General features: G+C 51.3%; 2 protein-coding genes across 5 annotated transcripts in view; both read right to left on the reverse strand.

The window, feature by feature from the left end:
* Window positions 1–455: 455 nt before the first annotated feature.
* On the reverse strand, window positions 456–5,045 carry ZNF22 (zinc finger protein 22). 3 transcript variants are annotated; one of them, XM_086680333.1, is made up of 2 exons: window positions 4,899–5,045; window positions 456–2,438 (listed from the first exon to the last, which is right to left on the reverse strand). In XM_086680333.1, the coding sequence occupies exon 2, from the start codon at window positions 2,354–2,356 to the stop codon at window positions 1,679–1,681; it is 678 nt and encodes a 225-aa protein (XP_086536459.1). In that variant the 5' UTR covers window positions 2,357–2,438; window positions 4,899–5,045; the 3' UTR covers window positions 456–1,678. The 3 variants fall into 3 exon arrangements, with proteins under 3 accessions (XP_086536459.1, XP_086536461.1, XP_086536460.1); XM_086680335.1 differs by lacking the exon at window positions 4,899–5,045 and adding an exon at window positions 4,495–4,781; XM_086680334.1 differs by lacking the exon at window positions 4,899–5,045 and adding an exon at window positions 4,112–4,243.
* Window positions 5,046–9,049: 4,004 nt separating this feature from the next.
* RASSF4 (Ras association domain family member 4) overlaps window positions 9,050–21,963 on the reverse strand; it is a 32,930-nt gene continuing 20,016 nt past the window's right edge. Inside the window, exons 4-11 of one of the 2 annotated variants that reach the window (XM_025918121.2) lie at window positions 19,898–20,040; window positions 18,504–18,595; window positions 17,652–17,809; window positions 13,774–13,875; window positions 13,437–13,488; window positions 12,799–12,920; window positions 11,853–11,950; window positions 9,050–10,563 (exon numbers count right to left, since the gene is read on the reverse strand). In XM_025918121.2, coding sequence (XP_025773906.1) covers window positions 10,503–10,563; window positions 11,853–11,950; window positions 12,799–12,920; window positions 13,437–13,488; window positions 13,774–13,875; window positions 17,652–17,809; window positions 18,504–18,595; window positions 19,898–20,040 — 828 coding nt within the window. In that variant the 3' untranslated portion in view covers window positions 9,050–10,502. The remainder of the gene's footprint in view (window positions 10,564–11,852; window positions 11,951–12,798; window positions 12,921–13,436; window positions 13,489–13,773; window positions 13,876–17,651; window positions 17,810–18,503; window positions 18,596–19,897; window positions 20,041–21,963) is intronic. The other variant, XM_086680300.1, reaches the window with a different exon arrangement.

Here is a 21,963-nt window from a genome sequence, read left to right on the forward strand (position 1 = left end):
CTTTCTATTGCAGGTTGCTGTCAAAATTGGCAAATTCATTAAAGAAAGTGGTGTTGGTCCCAGACACAAGTTACTCCAGACACAAAACTGCTATAAATAACACTCATGGCAGAGCCTCAGAATGGCCCCAGAGCCATGCCCCTACTACAAAGTGACTTGGCTGTGATTCAGGGGACACTTGCTAAGTAAATGATCAGGGATCGAGTCTTTTGTAAAAGATAACTACAATCACCTGGTACTCACCAAACACTCTGTGGATGTTCTGTTGAATGAAACTGTTGTCAATAAGGCATCTTCTATGACTTGCACTCAAATGCAAGGCCAGGAGGGAGGCCAAGTTCAAGCTTGAGGAAATAAAAAACAGGCAGAACAGGGATTCTTCCAAAAGCTCGGATTTCTACATGTTGCCTAAATCATTGAAACAATTTCCCAGGAGCAAAATAAACAGAAGGCGGTCGTATGTAAAATATTTCATTTTCTTTATTTTTATGGATGTCATTAATACAGCAGGAACTGGTATGATTACAAAAGATACAAAAAAATCAGAAGAATGTTAGCTTTCAATAGAAATTAAAACCTGAGCTGAACGCTGATCAGAATGTCTGACACTTGGCATTGTCCTGACGAAAGTTAAGTAACAGGTTTGCTCAACTTCATAAATAATTCGTATCGACTCAGAGGAAGTTAACTTACATTTCAAAATCTACACATTGAGCTACAGATGCACGGACACTGGAGTCAAATGACTTTCACTGTCGACAAGCATTTGTTTAAGATAACCAGTGTTACCTAAAACTCTCAAAGGGGGAAAGCAGGGAAGCGTGTAAATTGTAGATTTCTAATTAACAAGTTGAGTGTGCTGGTAGGATATGGTTTAATTATTTATTCATGTAGATCTAACAGGCTGGCTCAGTTTGTCAGAGGGTAAGCGAATGCCGAAAGACAAAGGCATGGGGACGGGCGAACATGAAGCCACCCCAACTTCTCAGAAACAAGTGGCACAGTGTAACACCATCTCAAAGAACTGTGCTAGTGGGAATAGGAGACTTGTGGTCTACTTCAGTTCTCACTTTGGCTTCTAGAGGATCTCTTATTAAGCATTGGGTGAAAGAGAGGGAAATTCAATTCCTTTTATTAATAAGTGTCCATAAGCAGGACGGAAAAACAAAAGCTAAGTGAACAGGAATACATTTTAATATGTTGAGTCTTGAGTCATACTTACATACCAAATGGTTAATATACTACAAAACTTTACAAACATAAAATCTCCTCATCAGCTGCAGAACTTCCACACTAACAGAATTAATTTCTTCTCCCTTTTAATTACTTCCACAGAAGTCCTAAAACTGAGGAGTCACTAGAATACCTGCACTTTCACACGTGCCATTAAAACATAGTTATTTTTGTCAAAATGATGCAGGAAGCAATTATCATATGAGGTCAAGGATCTTATATTCTCTCAAAACAGAGTTTCGGGTTTTTGTCTTCCAAGTTACATAAAAAGAAATGAGACCAGCTGGACTTGTAGTTTTTCTCAGCCCAAGGTCATTAAACTCCCAATGTCTCCATGCTAGGAAAGGATACAGTATTTAAGTGCTCTATTACAAAATATCTCCAGTTCTAAAAGGGACAGCTTTTATTTTTGTATTTAAAAGAAGGCTGAAGCAGTGCCCTTTACTTAGCGGAGACCAGCCACTGACTTCCTACCTGTACCGGCTTTCCAAGATGACACTAAGTGAGTTTTTGCCCTAATATTTTTGCCCCGGGTTTTACGAGGTTTCTCTTCTTTGTGCACCTTCATGTGCTGCCTAAGATGAGAGCTCTGGCTGAAGCATTTGCCACATTCACTGCACTGGTAGGGCTTCTCCCCTGTGTGGGTTCTCTGATGTTGAATAAGGTGGGAACTCTGGCTGAAACATCGGCCGCACTCATCACACTGATAGGGTTTTTCTCCAGTATGAATTCTCTGGTGTTGAATGAGATTTGAACTCTGTTTAAACCTTTCTCCACACTCATCACATTTATAGGGCTTTTCCCCAGTATGGATCCGCCGATGCTGAATGAGGTTAGAGCTCTGAAAGAAACTTTTCCCGCAATCGGCACATTTATGGGATTTCTTTCCGGTGTGAATCTTCTGGTGTTGAAAAAGAGTTGAGCTCTGACTGAAACTCTTTTCACATTCAGTACATTTATAGGGCTTCTCATCCAACCTTCTTCTCAGTCTACTCAAGCTTGAGTCAAATCGAACAGTCATTCCCCATTTTTGCCGCTGCCGGCCTGTTTTGCGTGGGTTCTCATAAGCTTTTCCTTGGCTTGAGCTCCGAGAAATACCTCCCTTAGGTTTTCCTAACCTCATGGTGATGAGCCAGATGTACTCTTAAAAGTCTGCTCTCTTCTTCTGAAGTTTCACCTCCTAGAGCTCCTCAGCTCAGAATTTGCTGCGTAGAAGAAAAAAATAAAAGCCAACTTAGATCATTTGTTTATTCAACTTTAATACCTCTTCAACCCACTAAAATTGTATCCATGCTTAAATTAACAATGTATCCAGTACAGGGGTGCCTGGGTGGCTCAGTTGGTTAAGCGTTGGACTTCGGCTCAGGTCATGATCTGGCTGTTCGTGAGTTCGAGCCCCATGTCGGGACAGCTCAGAGCCTGGAACCAGTTTTGGACTCTGTGTCTCCCTTCTCTGCCCCTCACCCCCTCACACTCTGTCTCTCTCTCTCTCTCTCATAAATAAACATTAAAAAAAGTTTTTTTTTTTTTTTTTAATGTATCCAATACATATGAAAGACAATTCTGGGGGAAAAATACTTGAAAAATAATTCTAATAATTCCCAGGGTTTCAACTTAATAAATATCCCCAAATTTTGACCAAATTTACCCATGGAGTTTTTGTCTGTTGAGTCATGACAAAATAAAAGTGATAATGTGAAATATATGTTTTTATTAGGCATTATCAAATGGATATAGAATTCTGAAGGATTAAAAGGCTGAGACAAAATAATATCTTCATGGGAACAAAAGAAATAACTCCAAAAGACAATCAAAATTTGGGTAATAGACTATCATTACATTTTAGTATTTACTCCCATGTAAAAATTCTACTTTCTTACTGGTGACTACATAAGGCATCCAAATTAAAATGAAATGACAAATCATACTACTTTATTAAATATTTTTGTTTATCCTTACTTGGTTAGCCATTCTACTTTCACAGCGTGAATACTACTTGGCTTTAACTTTGTAGCATAAATTGCTTTGACAGTAGGAGCTCCTCTCTAGGGAGTGGCAAGTTTGTGAATCAATTCAATAATACTGGATGAGAAAAATATAAATGAAGAGACGCTTTAGTATTTTTTCCAGATTCGAATGATCCAAGAAAGAGGACAATTCTTTGAAAATTTGAAACAAGGGAATTGTTTTTGGAGAGAGGAAAAAAAATTTCAGAAGAACTTTTAGTGGACAGTGGAATAAAACGGAGTAGGAAAAAAGCAGGGTGAGCAGGGCACACGAAAAGGAAGGGCGGCAAGTTTACATGCAAAAATAGGACAGGATTTTGTAAATACCCAAATGCTAGGAAAATTCAAATAAATGAATTTCATCTACTTAGCTTTTTATTGAAATAATGGCCATAAACAAGTAAGTCACTAACTCCAAACAGGTGACAATGTGGGATAAGATGGGCTACAAAAGTAATAAAATTATTGGAACTATTTTCCACATCTTGTGTCAGAAAGTAGACTTTAAAATCAGAATAATTACTCTGGGTCTCTGCATACAAGCTCATAGAGCAAATAACTGAAAATACAAATTACATCACTGTTCTTGCTTTTCCTTCATCTCATATTGTATAATTGAGACTCTAGGCCTGGAAGTGCTGAGGACTTCATTTGGGATATTTAATAATTAGCTCTGTTGTAATTACGGTAAGTATCAGAAAGAGCAAACTGCACACACTATCAATTACTGAGAGGGCACCACTCATTCCTTTAGTGAATATTTACGGAGTATCTATTACAGAATATGTATCTACTTACAGAATATCTATTACAAGGAAACATTTGTTAGGCACATGGTCTTGTGTTCAAACAACAGCTATAATGGGACTTACACACTGAAAAAGAAATCATTTTTCATACTCTAGAAGTCAGATCTGGTAGGAAACTTTTAGACTGTGCAATCCACCCAGAACACTACAGATGAGAAAATCATGCTGAGAGGCAGAGACTGTGCTATGATATTTCATTCTCGTAGCAGCTTCACGCGACGATCTCTATTTTACAGCTAAGGAAAGGCAGGCATACGTCGGCCAGGCTCCCAACCCCTAGCAGCCAGGCCCCAGAGCTCATGCTCTTCAGTGGAAGACCCGAGTGCAGCCACAACTTCTAACACCAAGTCCAACGCTCCGCCCGGTGCTCAGCATAATTCCTCGGCGGGTGGAGGTATTAAGGTAAACCCGAGCGATGGGAACTGTAGTCGTGCGAACACGCGTACCGGAGCGGGCCTTGCTTTCTCTCCCATAGAACTGGGAAGACAATAAGGCTGCTACATCATCAGGGTGTTAGAGGTGTAAATGAGTCAGTCTCTGCGGGTCGCCTCTAACAGCCCTGTGCTACCCAAGCGTTTGTTCAAACTATTTAGTCCTGAAACGGCGATGGCCGGCGTAGGGGATGCGGCCCGACTCGCAGGGACTCCCGTGCAGGCCTCCGCCCTCCCGAGGCCTCCGCCGGCCGCTCCTCGCAGGCCCGGCCCGCCCAGCTCCCTCCGCCCCCGCCCCCGCCCCCGCCCCGTGGCTCCGGGAGCGGGGGCCGGGGTCCGCGCCGCCCCGCGGCGGCCAGCTGGCGCCAGAGCGGCCTCCGAGCACCGAGCACCGGGCCTCGCGCCCCCGGCCCACTCACCGCGCCGCGGGCCGCCGGCCGCCACCCTGGCTCGCTCACTCGCTGGGCGCCCCTCGCGCCGCCGGAAGTGAGGGCCGCGCCGTCAGTCGGCGCAGAGCTGCCGCTCTAGGAACGCGGTGGGGGCGACCCTCTATGGTGCTGGGCCCACCGGAAAGAAGGAACCCTATGCTTCTCCTTGTTTGTTTCCCGCTCTCGCCCCTCTGATGGCATCCGGAGGCCGCCGGGACAGCAAGACCTGTGGCGGGGCCCCTTTGTGGGCGCCCAGCGGCCTACGGGGCCAGCAAACCGAAGCCCGATCAGTCAGGGCTTTCTTAAGGCAGCGCCGGCCTGCCCGACCCCCTAGACCTCATTCTTCCTACAAGTATTGAGCACTTACGAATTATAAGAGGTACTTCTGGAGAGCCGAAACTGTTACCGATAGTTTTCACGAGTCACCTGTGTTAAATTTTTTTTTTTTTTTTTACCAAGTAAATGTCAAGATTTTTTTTTTTAATTCCAGTGTAATTTACTGTCTTATATTAGTTTCAGGTAAATTTTAAGATCTTGATTTGGCTTTGTTAAGCAATTCATGAATGGGCAGCATCCCATTTGGGAAGTAGAGATGCTCCAAGGAGTACTAACAAAAGGGAAGATTTTTATAGGAAGGAGGGACAATAAATTATCAGCAAAAGAAAAAAAGTGTTGTTACATTTTGGGGGGAGGGAAGGAAAAGCAGGGTTTTTGTCATGCAGATGACCTCACTAGTGCCCATCAGGAAATTTCAGGTGTTAAAAGGCCACAGTCCTGGGACAGATTGAAACTAAATAAGTCTTGAGTTCCTGTTGTGGTGGAGCGGCACAAATGACCCCATTTTGGGCTTCTTTAACTCCTTAATTATCACCAAAAAGCCTTTGCAAAGTGGAAATGATCATACTCTCTAGTTAAGGAAACCAAGACCTAGAGAAGTTTGCTCAAGTTTACACAGTGTGTGAAGTGGAAGACCAAGGATTGGGAGTGGCCTTTTCAGCAACAGTCTCCTGATTTTCAGCATAGTCCCCTGTTTCGCTTTAATAATGATCTCTCCTGATTCTTCTCTCTTACAAGCTCCTCCTCCTTCTCCAGCCTGGCAGGTGCTGGGTCATCTGACCTTTCTTCCTCTCTGTGCCCTCATTCCCCTGTTGAGCTACTCCAGTCTGATGGCTTCAAATACCATCTGTTAAAGCTGGAGACTGCTGACTTGGTAACTCCAGCCTGATCCTCAGACGCAAATATTATTGAACTCCAGGCCTGTATCTGCAATTGATTACTCGGCTGCCATTTGCATGCGTGATGGACACCCCAAACCTAACATACACCACAAAGGAACTTATGACTGAAAGGGCGGGCCTACGCCGGCCGACTCCATCTTGTTCTGTGTCCTTCACCTTGACCACACCTCCTCCCCTTGAGTAACCCGCCCTCACCTGCCTAACAGGACTCGGACCCTTCCCCAGGACCCTTCCCCAGCCAATCGGCTGAGGCCATAGCCGTTACCTCACCAACGGCCCCTAGGCCCCAATAAAACCTTTGTCCTTTTGAAACTCGCTCTCTTTCCCTGGTATCTCACTGCTGCGTCGGTGCAGGTAGGGGATTGAGCTCGAGCTAGCTCGAATAAAGGCTCTTTGCTTTTGCATCGGACTCGGCTCCCTAGTGGTCTTTGGGGATCACGAATTCTGGGCATAACAATGACATTCACCCAACCTGTTCCTTCAGTGGTCTTTGTCCCAGCAATTGATGGCAACTCCATCTTCCTAGTTGCTCAGGTCAAAAATCTTGATGTCATTGTTGTCTCTTTATCCACCCTAAACCCAAACCCAATCCAATCCTCAATTCTGGTGTCTCTGACTTCAAAATCTACCCAGAATCGAGCCACTTTCAACACCTTCACGACTATAACCTGCCCCAAGCTGCTGTCATCTCCTTGAAGGCTGGGGCTTTTCTGGGAAACCACCCAGCAGGGACCAGTGTGCCCTTGAGCCTGGTAGTATTTGACAAGCTCATTCTAGGAAGAAGCACCTACACACGTGACACAGAAGCCCCGTCTCAGCAGGAAGCCGCTGCATTTGGCAACAATGTAAGGGAGCCTGGTCACACGTGTGACCCAAGCACAGTAACAGGAGTGGTCCACACACAGGGACCCCTGGACAATAGTTCTGTCTACCAAGCCTGAAACTTTGCTTTCTGTTTCCTTTGGGTTCTCTGGGAAAGGAAACTGTGGGAATTCCCATTCCTGGGTTTGCAGAAAACATTCTATTAAAATCCTGGCGGGGGTGGGGGGGGGCAGGATAAGCAGAGCCCCACCCTGCATGTTCTGAGTCCAGGGGCAGGTCAACAGCTGACTTTCTTTCAGACAATCTCAGCTTGTGGGGCCTAAATACAGCACGTGTACATATGATGTTTTTACGCTTAGAATGGCTTGGCTATGACTGCACTTCCTGCCTGATCACGGCTGAGGAACTGAGGCAGAGGGGCCGCTGCCCACCTGGGCACCTAAGAAGGATGTCCCGCTCCTTCTCCACAGCTGCAGGGTGCCTGCGTCCTGCCCACCTTGGGGCACATTGCGCACTCCTGGCTCCTCCACAGATCACCTGGTCAGACTGAATAAGCCTTGTGCTTTGTTTCCCTGCGACTAAAGGCCCAGATGTATCCTGGGTGAACACAGAGCTTTATTGTGAAAGTAGGAAGGTCTTTAATCGGTTTTCTGGTAAACATTCCAAGCAGGTGGCATATGGTTATCACATGAGAAAAACAAGCTGTTTTTTGGTTCCTTCTGATAATTTGTTCTGGGCAAATCACCCTGTTTTTCCTGAGTCCAGGCCTTCTTTTGCAATCATGTTGATTTCATCCTGTGTTTATTATTTTCTCTGGTTGAGACCTGGCCTGGGAAGGCAGGCTTGTTCTAGGAGAGGACACGCACTCACAGGAGTCTGTACTTTGTTTTTGGATACTTTTATTACCTGAGATACTAGTTACTGAGGGAGCACGTGAGAAACACCGTAAACTCTATGGAAAGAGGAAAATAGAGCTCCCACACAAACCAGCAGGAAACCACAGAGCCCAGCAAAGAAAGTCTGCAAGTGTGGTGTCACTGTGAGCTGAATTAGCAGCTTTTCAAATTGCCTCTGAAAAGCAAATATGCTGTTGATGAAAAGATTTGCTAACCCCTTAGATGACTGTAGAAGTGTACCTTTCCCCCTTTCCTATACAACTTGCTAGTGATTTTTCTTTGCTATGATCGTCACAGGTTAATTTTGATAATGTCTATTTCAAAAGTGATCCTTATCTAGAGATGTCTTGAACAATACTATTGTAGCAACTGCAAAAAAAGAAAAAAAAAATCCCGAACACCAAAAAAACTATAAAATGAAACCAGTGAGTGCTTTCAGAAGGTCTCCTGATCCAATGGCTTTCCCCTGGGCTTTGTCTTTCTCCCAAGCTGGCACGTGTTTCTCAGGCTGGAGTGCCACATACTCCAACCCGGGCTCAGCCTCAGGCCTCCTTCCAGGGACTTAGATCAGCTCTATCCTCTCTGGTCCAGCTCTGCTGGTCCCCTGACCCTCCTGGGTATCCAGCTTGCTTCTCCAATTGAGGGTACCCCTGAACACCTCCCGGTGAGGTGAACCGTGGCTCTGTCTTTGTCGCTCCAGGGCTGAGCACAAGCCTGGCATAGTTACCGCTGAACGATGGATTGGCGGTTGTCCTAGACCTGAGCTTGTCAGTAACGGGTTGGGGAGTAGAACGACCGGGGGGAGCCTGTTTGATTTGTTTTCTACCCTCTCTTAGGTAGAGATGCTGCCATCCCATCTGAGCTCCTGCCTGGAAGATTCCTATGGTCCTGATGCCAAGATTTTGTAAATCACGGTGGCCCTATTGCTTATCATTCAGGCTGCCCACAGACCCCCATCAGTGATTCTTCCTCTGTGCCCTTTGGCTGCCTCTGTCCTCAGGCCCCACACCGGTCCCAAGGATATGCACTGAAATGAAGGAGTCACGTTGGGGCCTAGAGCAGCGGGCTGCCCCCAGCGTTGGCTCTTTTGCCAACTTTGGCCACACGTATCGTAGGATAAAATTTGAGAGGTTCGAGCAGGGAGTTAGGGTGGACACACACAACAAAAAGAAGGCTCGGTCCTAACTCCTTCACTTCAGCACACCTTTATTGAGCACCTGTGAAATTATGTTGCCAAAGGAGAACAGAGATGACAGAAACTGCAGGGGATCTCCCTGGGGCATCTCTGCATGTCTCTGTGACGGCAGAGCTAGGTCAGGGCACCCCCAGCACGAAGTTCACCCTGAACAGTGGATCCACAGGACACGGCTGCTCCCAAGCTCTGCTCTTTGTGGGGGCCAGTAAGGAGCCACTGCACAGAGCAGAGTTGGGATCTCTCTTATATCTGGAAGACTCTCTAGTTCTTCTCTTTAAATCCACTATCCACAGGCCCCAGTGGGAAAAGAATTTGGTCTTTAATTTGCTCTGGTTTGGACAAACACTTCACATGACCAACGTAAACTGTTGCACAGTTGTGCAAAGGCCTTCTTGTTCATTCCAGAAATTCTCTGACAGCTGACAAACCCAAATTGTTCTGGCCCCAGGGGGTTCAAAGCGCTTTCTCCTCAAATACACATTTCTTCTCATTGTGCCCCTTTGACGGGAAGCATAGAGAGTGGAAGAAAGAGACCAGAAAGGGCAAGAGGCACACAGGTATCCATGGGACAGCGCGACGGGGACGGACCATTGCCTTCCCGGGCCCACCACATGGCTGCCCCCCGCAGAGCCCCCTGGACTCTGTTCCACACAGGCTGGCACCCTTCCCACGCCACGTGGGCCACCTCCTCCGTGTGATCAAAGTGCCATGTTTCCTGCAGCAAGCTCCTTATAAGAATTCCTTCAGGTCTCACTGAGGATGTTAAGAGTGAGTGCTGCAGAGGGAAGATGGTACGCTCCTGGTCTTACTCCTGGTCTGACCTCTGCTGCCAGGGTGCTAGGCTGCATGGGGCTCGTGGGGTGGGCGGCCAGGGATGCCGTGGAGAAGTGATGGCTGGACACAGGGCACATCCCGTGTCTGCTAGCAGCCCCTGCTTTTCCCAGCAGAGTCCGGAGCTGCTGCATGAGGTGAGGGCAGACGGGGATCTTGTGGGTCACGTGGATGAGGAGGTGGGGGGCTTGTGGCTGTGCAGAAACTCTGGGCCAGGCCCTGGGAGAGCAGACAGAGCGCACACCTCACGGGCTCGATCAGGTACTGCTCTCCTGAGCCAGAGAGGTACGGCGTGAACAGGACCGGCCGCGACATCCAGCCCCATACTCTGGCCAGTGCCACAGCTTCGGGGCTACTTGCCGCACAGGCACGCCTCACACAGACACCCCACCCAGCAAATTTCTGGCTCCTCAGGCCTGGCTCTGGGCCCTGTGAGTGAGCCAGGAGCCAGGGGCACGGGACTTATGGTGCTCGGGCAGGTAGACATGTAGAAGCACGTGTGCTAGACTCCTCAGCCGGTGGCTCTCGGTCAATGTGACCGATCAGGGCCTGGCCACCGGCGCTCGGTGTGCACCGGCCGTGGGGGGCTTCGGAAGAGGCTGGTGCCGGCTGGCTACTCGGCCTCCACCAGCTGCTCCAGGCGCTGCAGCATCGTCAGACGCAGGGCTTGGAACCTGGAGGGAGACACAGTCAAGGGGACTCGCTGACACGGGAGGACACAGGGAGAGGGGAGAAGAACGAAGGAGCACACAGGTGCCTGGGCCAGTAGACCTGCGGCTGGCAGCCATCATCTCTCCTCCACCAAGGGGAGGGAGGAGCCAGGCCCACACCCTGCAAGACGGCTGGCTTAGAGGAGCGGACAGACGGGGCCTCACACCCTGCTGGGCTTCAAAAGCAGAGCGCGCTGTTCCTTTCCGAAGATTCTCCAGTACGGAAAGGGGCGTGCTGGAGTGAACAGGTGGCAGGGCAGGGATCAGGAAGCCTGCGCTCAAGCCCAGGCTCGTCAGTGACCTGTGCTGCGACCTTCCTCACCTCAGGCCTCGGCTTCCTCTCCGTGCGCTGAATAGACTGACCAGGTGGCCCCCAGGTCCCCTTCCAGCTCCAAAACCCTACAGTGACACTGCAGACTGCACGGTGGACCGTCCTCTCTGACTGGGGGTCTCTGCTGACTGCCGGAAGAGGCCTCGCCGCATGGACGGAAGCCCGCGGGGCGTGGGGAGGGCCGCGGCTTTCCAAAAATCACTCAGCCAGAAACCGGAATCCAAAGCAGTCTCCCCACCGCAGGCCCTGGCCGTGAGCAGACTCCCTCCTTCCCTTCCTAAGGAGGGGGACTCCAGCCCTGGCCCTGGCTGATGCCCCAGGTGCTCTCCCTGCCCCACCCTCCACCCTGCCGGGGGACAGACCAGTCACTGGGCTGTGCATCTTGGCTAACCTCGCCCAGCCGGGCCTTGATGTATCTTCCCCAGGAGCCGGCTCACCTTTCCATTGGCCGGGTCCCCTGTGCCCGAAAACATCGGCTGTTACAGAAAGCTCCAACAGCCACCGCTTTGGGGCAGGCTCAGAGACCCCACTAGCACAAAAGGTGCAGACCAGGCTGAAACCGCCCTGAGCAGGCCCTCTCCTCGCTTGCCCCTACAGAGCTGTGTCACCAGAAGAACTCGTTACCCTGGCCCAGCACCCAGCCACACTCCTGCCTGACTCTCCCACTCAGTTTCAACAGCTGTGCCCTTCCCGTGCTGGTGAGGTGCTGGGGCCAGATGGGCAGCTTGCACCGCAGCCTGCCATTCGGGCAGACTGTCACCCCATCTTGGTGTCAATACTGAGCAGGGGGCCAGAGGGAGGTGCTGGGGAGCCAGGGCTGGGAGGCGAGGGGAGAGCTGTCCCGGCCCCAGCCTGGGTGCTCTGCCCTGCACGCTTGCCCTGGTGTTCAGGACCCACGACTGGCTCCTTCTGTGCTGCTTACTTCATGGTCAGTTTGATTATTTCTCTTTCCTCCTCTTCTTTTAATTTTTCAACAAAACTGTCCAGCACCGGCATTTCAAATTTAATGTACTGAGCGACCTAGAAAATCCAAGAACATTTGAGTGTGCTTTCAATTAGAAGCCAGACATGTGTTTTCTTTTCCTCGTGGCTTCCACGGCAGCCGAATCCGGCAATGTCTTATAGCCAAGGAAGTGGCTGCCCTCCTCCCCAGCCAACCCCAGCACTCTGTCTGCTCTGGGATGGAGGACGGATCGGCTCCTTTTTACCTCACAGGCCACTATCATCCCTGGGACGAAAGGTTAAGCTGGATGTGAGGAAAATTATTCAAGAGAGAGCAGGACCACACTGGGTATTCTCTGGGGTGGGGGTGAGGGGGGCTGGGAACACCACTGTTTCTATCAGTGGAACGAATCTGCACTAGTCTGCGAATGGTCTGAGGGATACAGGGTCACCGGCCTTTGCCTTGGGTTCAAACCCTATGGGCCTTTCCTGTGTAGGGGAGTTTGGCAATGTGCTCACTCCTAGCCCAGGACTCAGGCTGTGGTAAGACTTAGCCAGCTGGCTCCCTTCCACAGGCCCTGGGTAGGTCCTAGTTAAGGAGCCCTTGTGTAGGTCTTTAAGGTAATAACTAAACACACTCTAACAAAGGATAAGTTTCTACCTGCCGAGGGGAAAAGCACAGGCTATGGTTTTCTAGGACCCAACCTCTTTTTTCCCCTAGGCCTGCTGTTAGAGCTGGTGGTCACTGACAGGAGGAGGGAGGGCTGGAGCCCTCACTCTGCCAGGCTTGGGGCCCTTAAGGACAGCTGTGTGGCCCCTGGAGACAGGGCCTGGCCAAGGTGCCCTTCAGAGCCCTTGGGGCCCCCATGCTGTCATCCGGCTCTTCCTTCAAGAGCAGGCTTCCCAGAGCCTCAGCCCCAACTCACGTCGTGGGGGACTTCCTCGCCCAGGTCGGCTTCCATCAGGAACATCCTGGCGATCTTCTCACACGGCCCGTGCAGGATCCTGGAAATCAGCGGGTACTCACAGTCTTTTAATTTTGTTCGCTCTGAAAAAGAAGGCAATTTACAAAATTCATGGGGCATTAGTACTGCCCCTCATTGTTCCAGGCTGGGAATGTGGTAGAAAATGGATGTCCGGGGGGCCCAGGAATCTTCTCCAGGCTTGGAAGAGAAGGGTGCCCGGAATGACGTGTGATTATGGCACAAAGCAAAGGCCCAGGTCAGAGAGGAACAGGAGCCGAGGGAGAAGCAGAGAGGGCAGAGTGGCCATGGGGAGGCCAGTGCTGTGCAGAGGGCCATGCGGGTTTGGCAAACGTACTTGGGGGGGGAACCTTCAGCTCCAACTCCCGGACCCCGACACACATCCCCCAACCCCTCCCAACTGAGCGACGCTGGAGATGGTGACTTCCCTTGGGATTCTGAGAGGCATAGCGAGGGTGGCTGGGTTTCGGCCTGGCAGAGGCGTTCGTCGTGGCCCCCTGCCCAAGCAGCACGGCCACTGAGCCTGCCAAATGGACAGCGACTTTTGTTTTCATGATCTGGAAGCACAGGCAGACACTTACCCCCAGACTCGTGAACAATGTAGAGTGCAAATTCACTGGGGCCATTTTCCACCTGTACAGGCAGTGATAGGCAGTCAGACCACGGCTTTCTGGGACAAGACGGACAGAAAGGGATCCCTGGCAGTAACCACACCCCCAGTGCCACACACACAAGTCCCCAAGGATCCTCCCCTCTCTCTGCTCTAAATCCCAGAGATGCTGCTTCAGTCCAGGAAACCTTGCTAGACCTTCTACCCAAGAACCACGGGCACCTTCCCCAGCCTTTGCCAGCCCCCTCCTCCAACAAAACAGCAAACCACCAGCCTCCCGGGGCAAGGCCGCTCATGGCCAGACTTACTCGGAACTTGTTCAGCAGCAGGGTCAGCACGTGCAGGGTTGTCATGGTGCTGTTGACCCTCACGTTGGTCACAGACCCATAGGCAGGAGTAAACACTGAGGTCTGTGGAGGGAGGCGGAGAGTTCAGGGCAGGGCCAGAGGGACATGGAAGTGACATCAGGCAGGGTCTGGGCACACTGTCAGCCAAGTGGTCCAGAGAGACAGGTGAACCTGGGCTGTGGGAACACCTGTGCTTGTCCGGTCACAGGTCTACACACAGCTGTGCCCACATCTGGGTGCACTTGGGGAAACTGTAGCAACAGAGGACTGAAAGAAAGATGCCTCCAAAGCTGTCAGGGCCAGCTCTCTGATCCTAGGAGCCAGTCCCATGGAAGTACTTCACAGGGGGTGGGGGGGGGGGGGACCAGTCTCCTTCTCACTCTGTCTCTGAGTCAAATTGCCAAGTGTCTGTTGATTCTAAGACGGAAAGTTTTCGAATCCGTCCGCTCCTCCCCATTCTCCCAGCGGTGCCCGAGAAGAGGCTGTCCGTCTACACTGCCTAAGTGTCCCACCTTTCTCCTGTCCAATCTCAGCACTTTCCATCCATTCTCCACCCTGCTGCCCAAAGGAACAACCTTTCAAGCACCTTGCAGCTCTGTGTGTTCTGGACCAGCTGCGTTAGCACAGAGTCTTGTCTCCCAACCCCAGCCTCCTGAATCAGAACCCGCATTTTGAGGAAACCGCCAGGTGATGCTTTCCATACAGGACAACTTGAGAAGCACTGTCTTTTAGCACAGTTCTTGTTAAAAGTCTCTGAAGGCTTCCCATGGCCCAAACGGCACCATCCACAGCTCCTCTCACTGTTTACACATGTGGTACGATGATTCTCTCCCCGTCTCCCTGTGGTCCAGCCACACAGACTCTTCACATTATGTTCCTTGCCTTTGCCTATGAGACACCATATATCCAGTCAACCAGGGCATCGCCTGAGGCTTCATAGTCCTCAATGAACACTAGCCAGGTTATAGACCTGCTTAGCATTTCATCCCAAATCTTTGATTGGCTCCTACAACAGCTTTTCGAAGTACCTATCACTAGTCCTCCTTTTAAGAAAGGACGCCGAAGCTCGGAGAGGTTAAGTAGCCCGTCAGGGTCACCCATCTAGAAAGGGCAGAGCCATTGGAAAGCCCTTGCTTTGGGTCCTCCCTGTGAGACTCACTCCCCCCCCAGGTGAGCTCTTCCTCACTTGCCAACACCAAATTCAAATTTGCACATTCCTCCTCTGTGGTCCCAGCCCCGCTGTCCCCAGGATGTAACTGGAGCTCGGGTGTATGAAGGACCTGCTCAGTGTCCCCAAGCACCAGGGTCAGACTCAAATCCAGACCTGCCTCCTCTAAAGTTGAGACGTAGAATGACTCTGGGAGATACAGAACGCCAGAGTAGGCTTTCAGTCCCCAAGAAATACGGACTGGAGGAGTCAGGCCATTTCAAGGAGAAGAAAGGTCTTGTCAACAAGACATTGTCAGTGCTTCTGCCTGGTGCCTTTTCTCACGATGATACTGACCAGCTCCACGTAGGAACGAAGCTCCCATCTTTGCCATCTCTAACCACAAGGGTTTCTCTCTGGTAAAACACATTTGAATCCAACAGCCCAGGGCAAAGCACTGGGACAGGTACCAAGTTTAACCCGGTCTGGAAATCATGTCAACATCACTGCGAATCACAACAGTTTTGAAAAATGATGGAGTCTTCGGGGCGCCTGGGTGGCGCGGTCGGTTGAGCGTCCGACTTCAGCCAGGTCACGATCTCGCGGTCCGGGAGTTCGAGCCCCGCGTCGGGCTCTGGGCTGATGGCTCGGAGCCTGGAGCCTGTTTCCGATTCTGTGTCTCCCTCTCTCTCTGCCCCTCCCCCGTTCATGCTCTGTCTCTGTCTGTCCCATAAATAAATAAAAACGTTGAAAAAAAAAATTTTTAAAAAAAAGAAAAATGATGGAGTCTTGAAGTAATAGTGTGCAGTCCTCAGAAAGAAAATCCAGACTAACAGCCTCAGGAAGTCAATTCTAGGAATTTCTTTTCTTCCATTGCTGCCTGTGACTCAAATACTGTGTCACCTGATTTCTAAGGACACGGATTCTGAATGGATCGTAAGTAAGGTGAGAGAGGGGGAGCCCCTTACTCAGCCAGGAGATGGGAATCCACTGTCCAACATGCCTAAAGACACTAGCTCACGTCCTGGGGTTTAGTCAGTTTGCCTGGAAGAAGGAACCCACCTTCTGTAGGTAAATCTGTCACTGGGAGAAAGAACCACCCTGACTGGATTACAGGCTAGTGGGTTCAGTGTTGGGCTGGCTGAGGAGCCCTTCTCCCCAGAGCAGCTCCAATGGGCCGACACAAAAGCTCTCACTGGTCATTGCTGTGCATTTTGAAGGATATGGAGTGCTCAGATCTCCGTGTCTCTGGGATATTTGTAATGACTAAAATAAGGCTTAATGTGCCAGACACACATCTTAGAGATGAGTCACTCTCTCAGAAGAGGGGGGTAAACATACTGGAGATAAACCCCACTCTTTGGTACCTCGAGTCACGGATCAAAAGGTTCCTTTTTTAGGAACATAGAAATACAAAGAGCCTAATCCCATGCAAATATTCTTTTAAAATTTTTGACGAATTCCTTAAACTAGCATATAAATATCTAATATGCTTACATAACGCCTTACAGACCAACCCCCTTTGGAACCAGATTTAAAGAATACCCAAGACAGATTGAGAGTCCTCTGGCTAATCCAAACCATTCTTAATCTCTGCTTAACCTTAGCCCTACCTCCCCTGTGCCCTTTCAGGAAACTTGACTCTCAAATAGTCCTGGGTTTTCCTGCACTTAGCAAAGATAACCTATTGTCACCCCTGAACACTCACCGCCAACCCAGCACAGAGTGGAAGGCGGGTCCTGACAACAAGCTTGCCTTGCTGAATTCTTCACCCCAAAGTCCAGGGTGCCCCCAGAGCACTCGAGTGGCTCCTGGCAGGCCTCAACCGTGTAACCGTTCTTGAGATCTGACCCTGAGACCTGCCTTTGCCAGGCCCCCTCCCCCTCCCATGAGTCATTGCCTATCAAGACGGGCAGCTGCCTCAGCTGGAAACCCCTGCTTCCATTTCCCAGCGCTGCAGGATGTGGCCCTGTTATGGGACACTCCATCCGGGGCCTCACCCACACTGCCACTCATGCCATTTATAGAAACAATCAACTTCTCCTTTTACACTTCGGTTTGTTTAGGGACTGATGTCATCTGGGGAAGGAGATCTCTTCCTAGGGGCAGTACAATGCGCACTCGGACAAAAGGCTAAGTGCTGGGAACCAGGAGCAGGGCAGGTTCTCTGGGACACAGGAGAACATGCCTCTGGGCGCACCTCAACCGAGGGGGCTAATCTGCCCTGTAAGAATGCCAGTAGCACGTCATGTTCCCACAAAACCATCAACTGAGCTCTGGTGGAAACCTCACAGAAAACTGCCTCATCAGACATAAACATGGCATTACTTTCCAAAAATCCATGCAACTTATGAAAATGGATTGACAGTGAGTAAGCATGTGGTAAACAAAACAAAACAACACAGGCTTTGGGGTCACCAGGTGGAATGCTTTGTTTTGTTTTGTTTTGTTTTGTTGAATGCTACTTTGATGTGACTTTGGGCAAGTTCTTTCTCCTCCTGAGCCCATCTCCCCATGAGGACACAGATACGACCACCCCAGTCCACAGGGCCAGGGTGACGGTGAACTCTGACAAGACTTCTGTGCGGCCTGGCCTAGCGAAAGCCCAACAGTTGCACCCGTGCAGGCTGGGGGCTGGTTCCCCGTGGCCTCAGCTTCAGGGCCCAGGGGAGAGGCCGGGCTGGGACATCACCTTGTGGTTGTAAAAGTGCCCGTTGATGGAGAACCGATGTCGCCGGATCCTCTGGGCCTCTCCGGGTGTGCGGGACCGGGGCCTCCTCTGGATCACACAGGCTGCGTCGCTCTTGGTCCGCATCAGCTGTGGGGTCTCCTCATCCTCCTCCACGGGCTCTGCAGGGAGGAATGAATGAGAAAGTTGGTCCCGGGTGGTGCACAGGTCCAGAGACCTGCTGTGCTGCAGTGCATGGGACCTGGCTTCCTGGGGGCTTTGTGGTGGCACCACACTACAGCAGACAGTAATGTGAATGCTGCTGCTGTGACAGAGGCTGGGGTCCAGCTCGGGTGATGCCCACTTTGCAGACGGGAAAGGTGACCCCCCCAGACAGGATGACCTAGTCACCACACCACATGGCCGTGGTGTGGGCCTCTGTCTCTGGGCACTCAGGGCAGGTCTTTGGCGGCCCTGTCCCAACCCTCTGAGCCCCGACTGAGTGTGAGAGGGACAGAAGAGCAGTCTGGACCCCAGAGTGTGAAGAAGATGTCCTAGAGGTTCGCAGGGACAGGAGGGCACCATGCCCGCTCCCGATGTCGTCTCCTTTCTGCAATGCAGCACGGTCCAGGGGACTCAGGCAAATTATGTCAAATAATGTCACCTCTGCAAGCCTCTGCTTCCTTTGCTATGAGGAGCTGATGAGACTACCTCATACTGAGGAGGGATTCAGCCAAGTGTCATTCCTGAAGACAACTGAAGCCACTCTGTGCCCCTCCACAAAGCTGTCCTTCAGAGACAGTCCTGAGCCAAGCCCCTCCGCTCCTACCCGGGCTGAGTGAGACACGGTCCCGGGTAGCTTGAGGCCCCACTTACCTGAGCTGTCTCTGGAACTCTCGGTGCTGGGCGCCGTCTGAGCGTTCGGCTCCTGGGCAGTGACCCTGCCATCCTGAAGAAGCGGCTCCTTTCTGAAAAGACAATCATGGTGCTCACAGAGCTGCTGACAGAGAGAAGTAGCTCAAGTTAGAGAGACAAGGATGGATGCCTCTGTGGACGGGACAAAGGTGAGAAGCAGGGCAGGCTGAGGTAAGGCTGGATTTCACACCAAGTTAATGCAAAATATTAAAAGAAGAGCCAAGAATTGCCATGGTGTCTGCTGGAGGGAGAGGGAGTCGGGCCCGTTGACCCGAGTGAGCTCGTCCCTGTTGCATAGACACAGGGACACAGGCGGTGCCCATGCACTCCTAGGCGTAGACTGGGGAGGCGCTGTCTGTGGCCAAGCGCTGAGCGGGCCTTCTGGGCTTCCCTCAGGCCTGATGGAGTGTTGGGCAGGGGCAACCTTGAGGGGCTAACCTCTGGGCCTCTGGGCAGGGTGGACGCCAAGTGAGGGTAGCTGGTGCCAGGCGGGAGAAGGGCCTCTGAGGGTCCTGCTGTCTGTCTGCTCACGTGGCTGCTTTACCCCAGGGAGTGGGACGCATGAATCGTACTAGCGGCCTTTCTAAGAAGTCCATCCAAATGCTATACTCTAAGTCTGCATGGGGTGCAACGGGGCGGCGGGGGGCGGGGGGTGTTCAGTGTCCTCAGGATAGCACCTGTACTTGAATTTTTGAAGGGGAGGAAGTTTTGAATTTCTGCCTCTCAGAAGGATTCATTATAGGCAGGAGCAAGCAAAGCACAGCAGCCAACTGCCCTTTATTGGGGGTGACAGGGCAAGAGGAGGCAAATGTCCACTAAGCAATAAAATAGGGACCTGTTTTGTCACGATTCAAACGTATTTCTGATATTAAGATAAATCTGGCATCGAGTCCAAGTACATTTATAAAACAAATTCTGATATTAAAATAAGAGCAGAGCAGTGAGAGGTGAAATCTGTGTGAATTTTTGAGCTAGAACAGATGCCAAAAAACATTCACTTTGTCCAGGATGGGGGGAGCCCCCTGGCTGTAGCTTGCCTCCTTGCAGATAAGGTGGTTCCCGTGAATGTATGAAAAACACAACTGGAGGTGATGGGAGTCTGGAAAATTCTCCAAGAGTGAGGTGACTTGGTCATCATCTAGAAAGATCACTTGTTGGCAGGTGAGGCCATGGGCTCAGGCAGTCGCAGGGTGACAAGGATTAAGGCTGGCTTGTGCTCTCATGTGCCCCATGATGGAGCAGGGCTTCTGCCCTGAGACTGAGGACCCCAGCCCCCGAACCTCTCGAAAAGTAAGCGGGGTTGAACAGTTGTCAGGGAGGCCCCCTGGCCCTGCCTCAGCCATCCCGGCACTCACAGGTGGCAGCTGGGCTGTCCAGGCGTCCAGGAGGCTGCCGAGAGATGCACTCGCTCCCTGTCATCCTGGATCTGGAGCCGGATTGGCCGCCTCAGTCCCCAGGCAATGTTGAGAAGTCCCTCAATGATCAAAGCGCCTTCCTCCTGTGGGGACCCACACAGGTTAGCCTCAGTCCCCAGAGCGGCCCTCTTCGGGGGTCACTGCCCACCCTCCCCCAAGCCCCCGTAAGGGCCAGCCTGTCATCCATGGGATGCCCTGCACACTCTTGGCCCCAAACACGTCCTCTCCTCCTTGGGGTTCTCCCCAGGGGGAAGGTACACAAGCCTCTACATGCTCCAAGGCGTAAGGCCATGTGACTGACCAGAGGAAACCTGGGGCGTGCCCTTTCACTGCTCAGCTCTCGTCTGGCCAGGGGCACGGCCTGGGACAGAGCGGCTGAGTCAGGCGTCCCACAGGAACCCAGCTGCTATCCAGCAAGCACGTCCACACAGGAGTAAGGAAACATGTTCCAGAGAAGCATGGCCACAGTGACAAGAGTGCCAAGCAGAGAGCCTTCCCACACCCCTCCCCCACACTGCACCTGGGAAGGAGGCCCCACGGTCACCAGGTCCTGCTGCGAACATGTGCAGGGCGCTGGATTCCATTCCCTGCTGGTCCTTGGAGCTGGGTCTCAGCCTCACCCTTCTCCCCACACTGCCGCCATTTGCCACAGTAACCACTCGAGTGGGCCCGACCCACCCCCATATTTCCAAGCTGCCTTCTTTCCCGAGGGCCAGTCTTGCTTTCCTCACCACCTGGACACAGCCAGTCCCATGGTTCACCATTGGCATGAACACTCAGAAGATCTACAACAGCTCTCATTCTGTGCCCCCAATCAGCCTTGATTTCCTAAGGTCTGCAGATGGCACAGCTACCTACTGCCCTTCTGCCAGACTCTGAGGTCCTCATTGTCAGAACCCTCCAGAGGCACCCTCAGCGAGTGCCCTCAGGTCTCAGGGGTGCCACTCACACCCCTCAGGTCTTTGATTCTGTTTCTGACCTAGTGCAGGCTCCTATGTATGCGCGACCACCTCCAGGCTCCTTGTGCCCAGCCTAACGGCCCCCATGCGTGTGCCTGGCCAGCCTGCTTTCAGAGCATCTGTCTGAACTCTTCTCGGCCTCATTTTCCCCAGAGCTGTGGTCCTCCCAGCTCCAGGCTCCTAATCTGCTTTGATACTAGCCTTTGGGCAGTGAACTTTGAACATCATTCTCCCATTGCTATCTTGAACATCACTCTAGATTCACAAATTCCATTTCTTTCTCCTTATAGGCATGGGAAGCCTTGCAAGAAGAAGGGACCTTGTAGAAATTTCTTCATATCCCCGGAAGGCCTTACGGGGGATGTGCCCTGCAGTGTTGATTTCATAGTAAGTTAGTCATCGCTTAAAACACTCCGCCATCCACAGAGAAAACAGTTCCACTTTGTTCAAGGTTATCAAAAGTACACACAGCTTTCTGGAATGGCCTTGCACTACTTGTTAAAAAAGAAAACAACAACAACAAAAAACCAGAGTGATTTTTGATAACCACTGATGTTACACAGTCACAGATAGGTAACTAACCCTCCCAACAAAGGAGAGACTGGATTGATTCACTGGAGTTAAATGGGGCAGTAAGGAAACCCAAAGTGGGGTTCCTCTGAGCTGCTGCCCCACCTAAAACACCTCAGCATGTCTGTTCACAGAGACCCGTGCCTGCCGGCCTGGCTGACCCGGGTGGAGGGAGATCAAATGAGTCAGGTGCTGGGTATGAGAGTCAGGAGGAAAAGAGAGCACGGCTGGGGCAGGGCAGTGGGGCCGGACACACTGAGGCTGAAGCTTCAAATATGCCATTGGAAGGCTCTGGAGAGCTGGCAGGGAAGGAGGCAGGGGGAATTGCCCTGGGGCTGGAAGCAAGGAGCTAAAGCAGAGCAGAGCCTCCTAGGTCAGGGGTCAGCTGTGCTGGGGACTGCTGGCCCTATGTCCCTGCATGGGCCGCGTATGAGCCTCCACGCTGTCCCCCCAGCCACGACTCCACTGTCCCTCAGC

This window comes from Puma concolor, chromosome D2 (assembly GCF_028749965.1).
Source record: "Puma concolor isolate L17-30 chromosome D2, mPumCon1.1.hap2, whole genome shotgun sequence".
Taxonomy (NCBI): domain Eukaryota; kingdom Metazoa; phylum Chordata; class Mammalia; order Carnivora; family Felidae; genus Puma; species Puma concolor.

What these genes read in the sequence shown, in the direction of transcription:
- ZNF22 (XM_086680333.1), bottom strand. Translation starts at nt 2,356, where the DNA reads ATGAGGTTAGGAAAACCTAAGGGAGGTATTTCTCGGAGCTCAAGCCAA.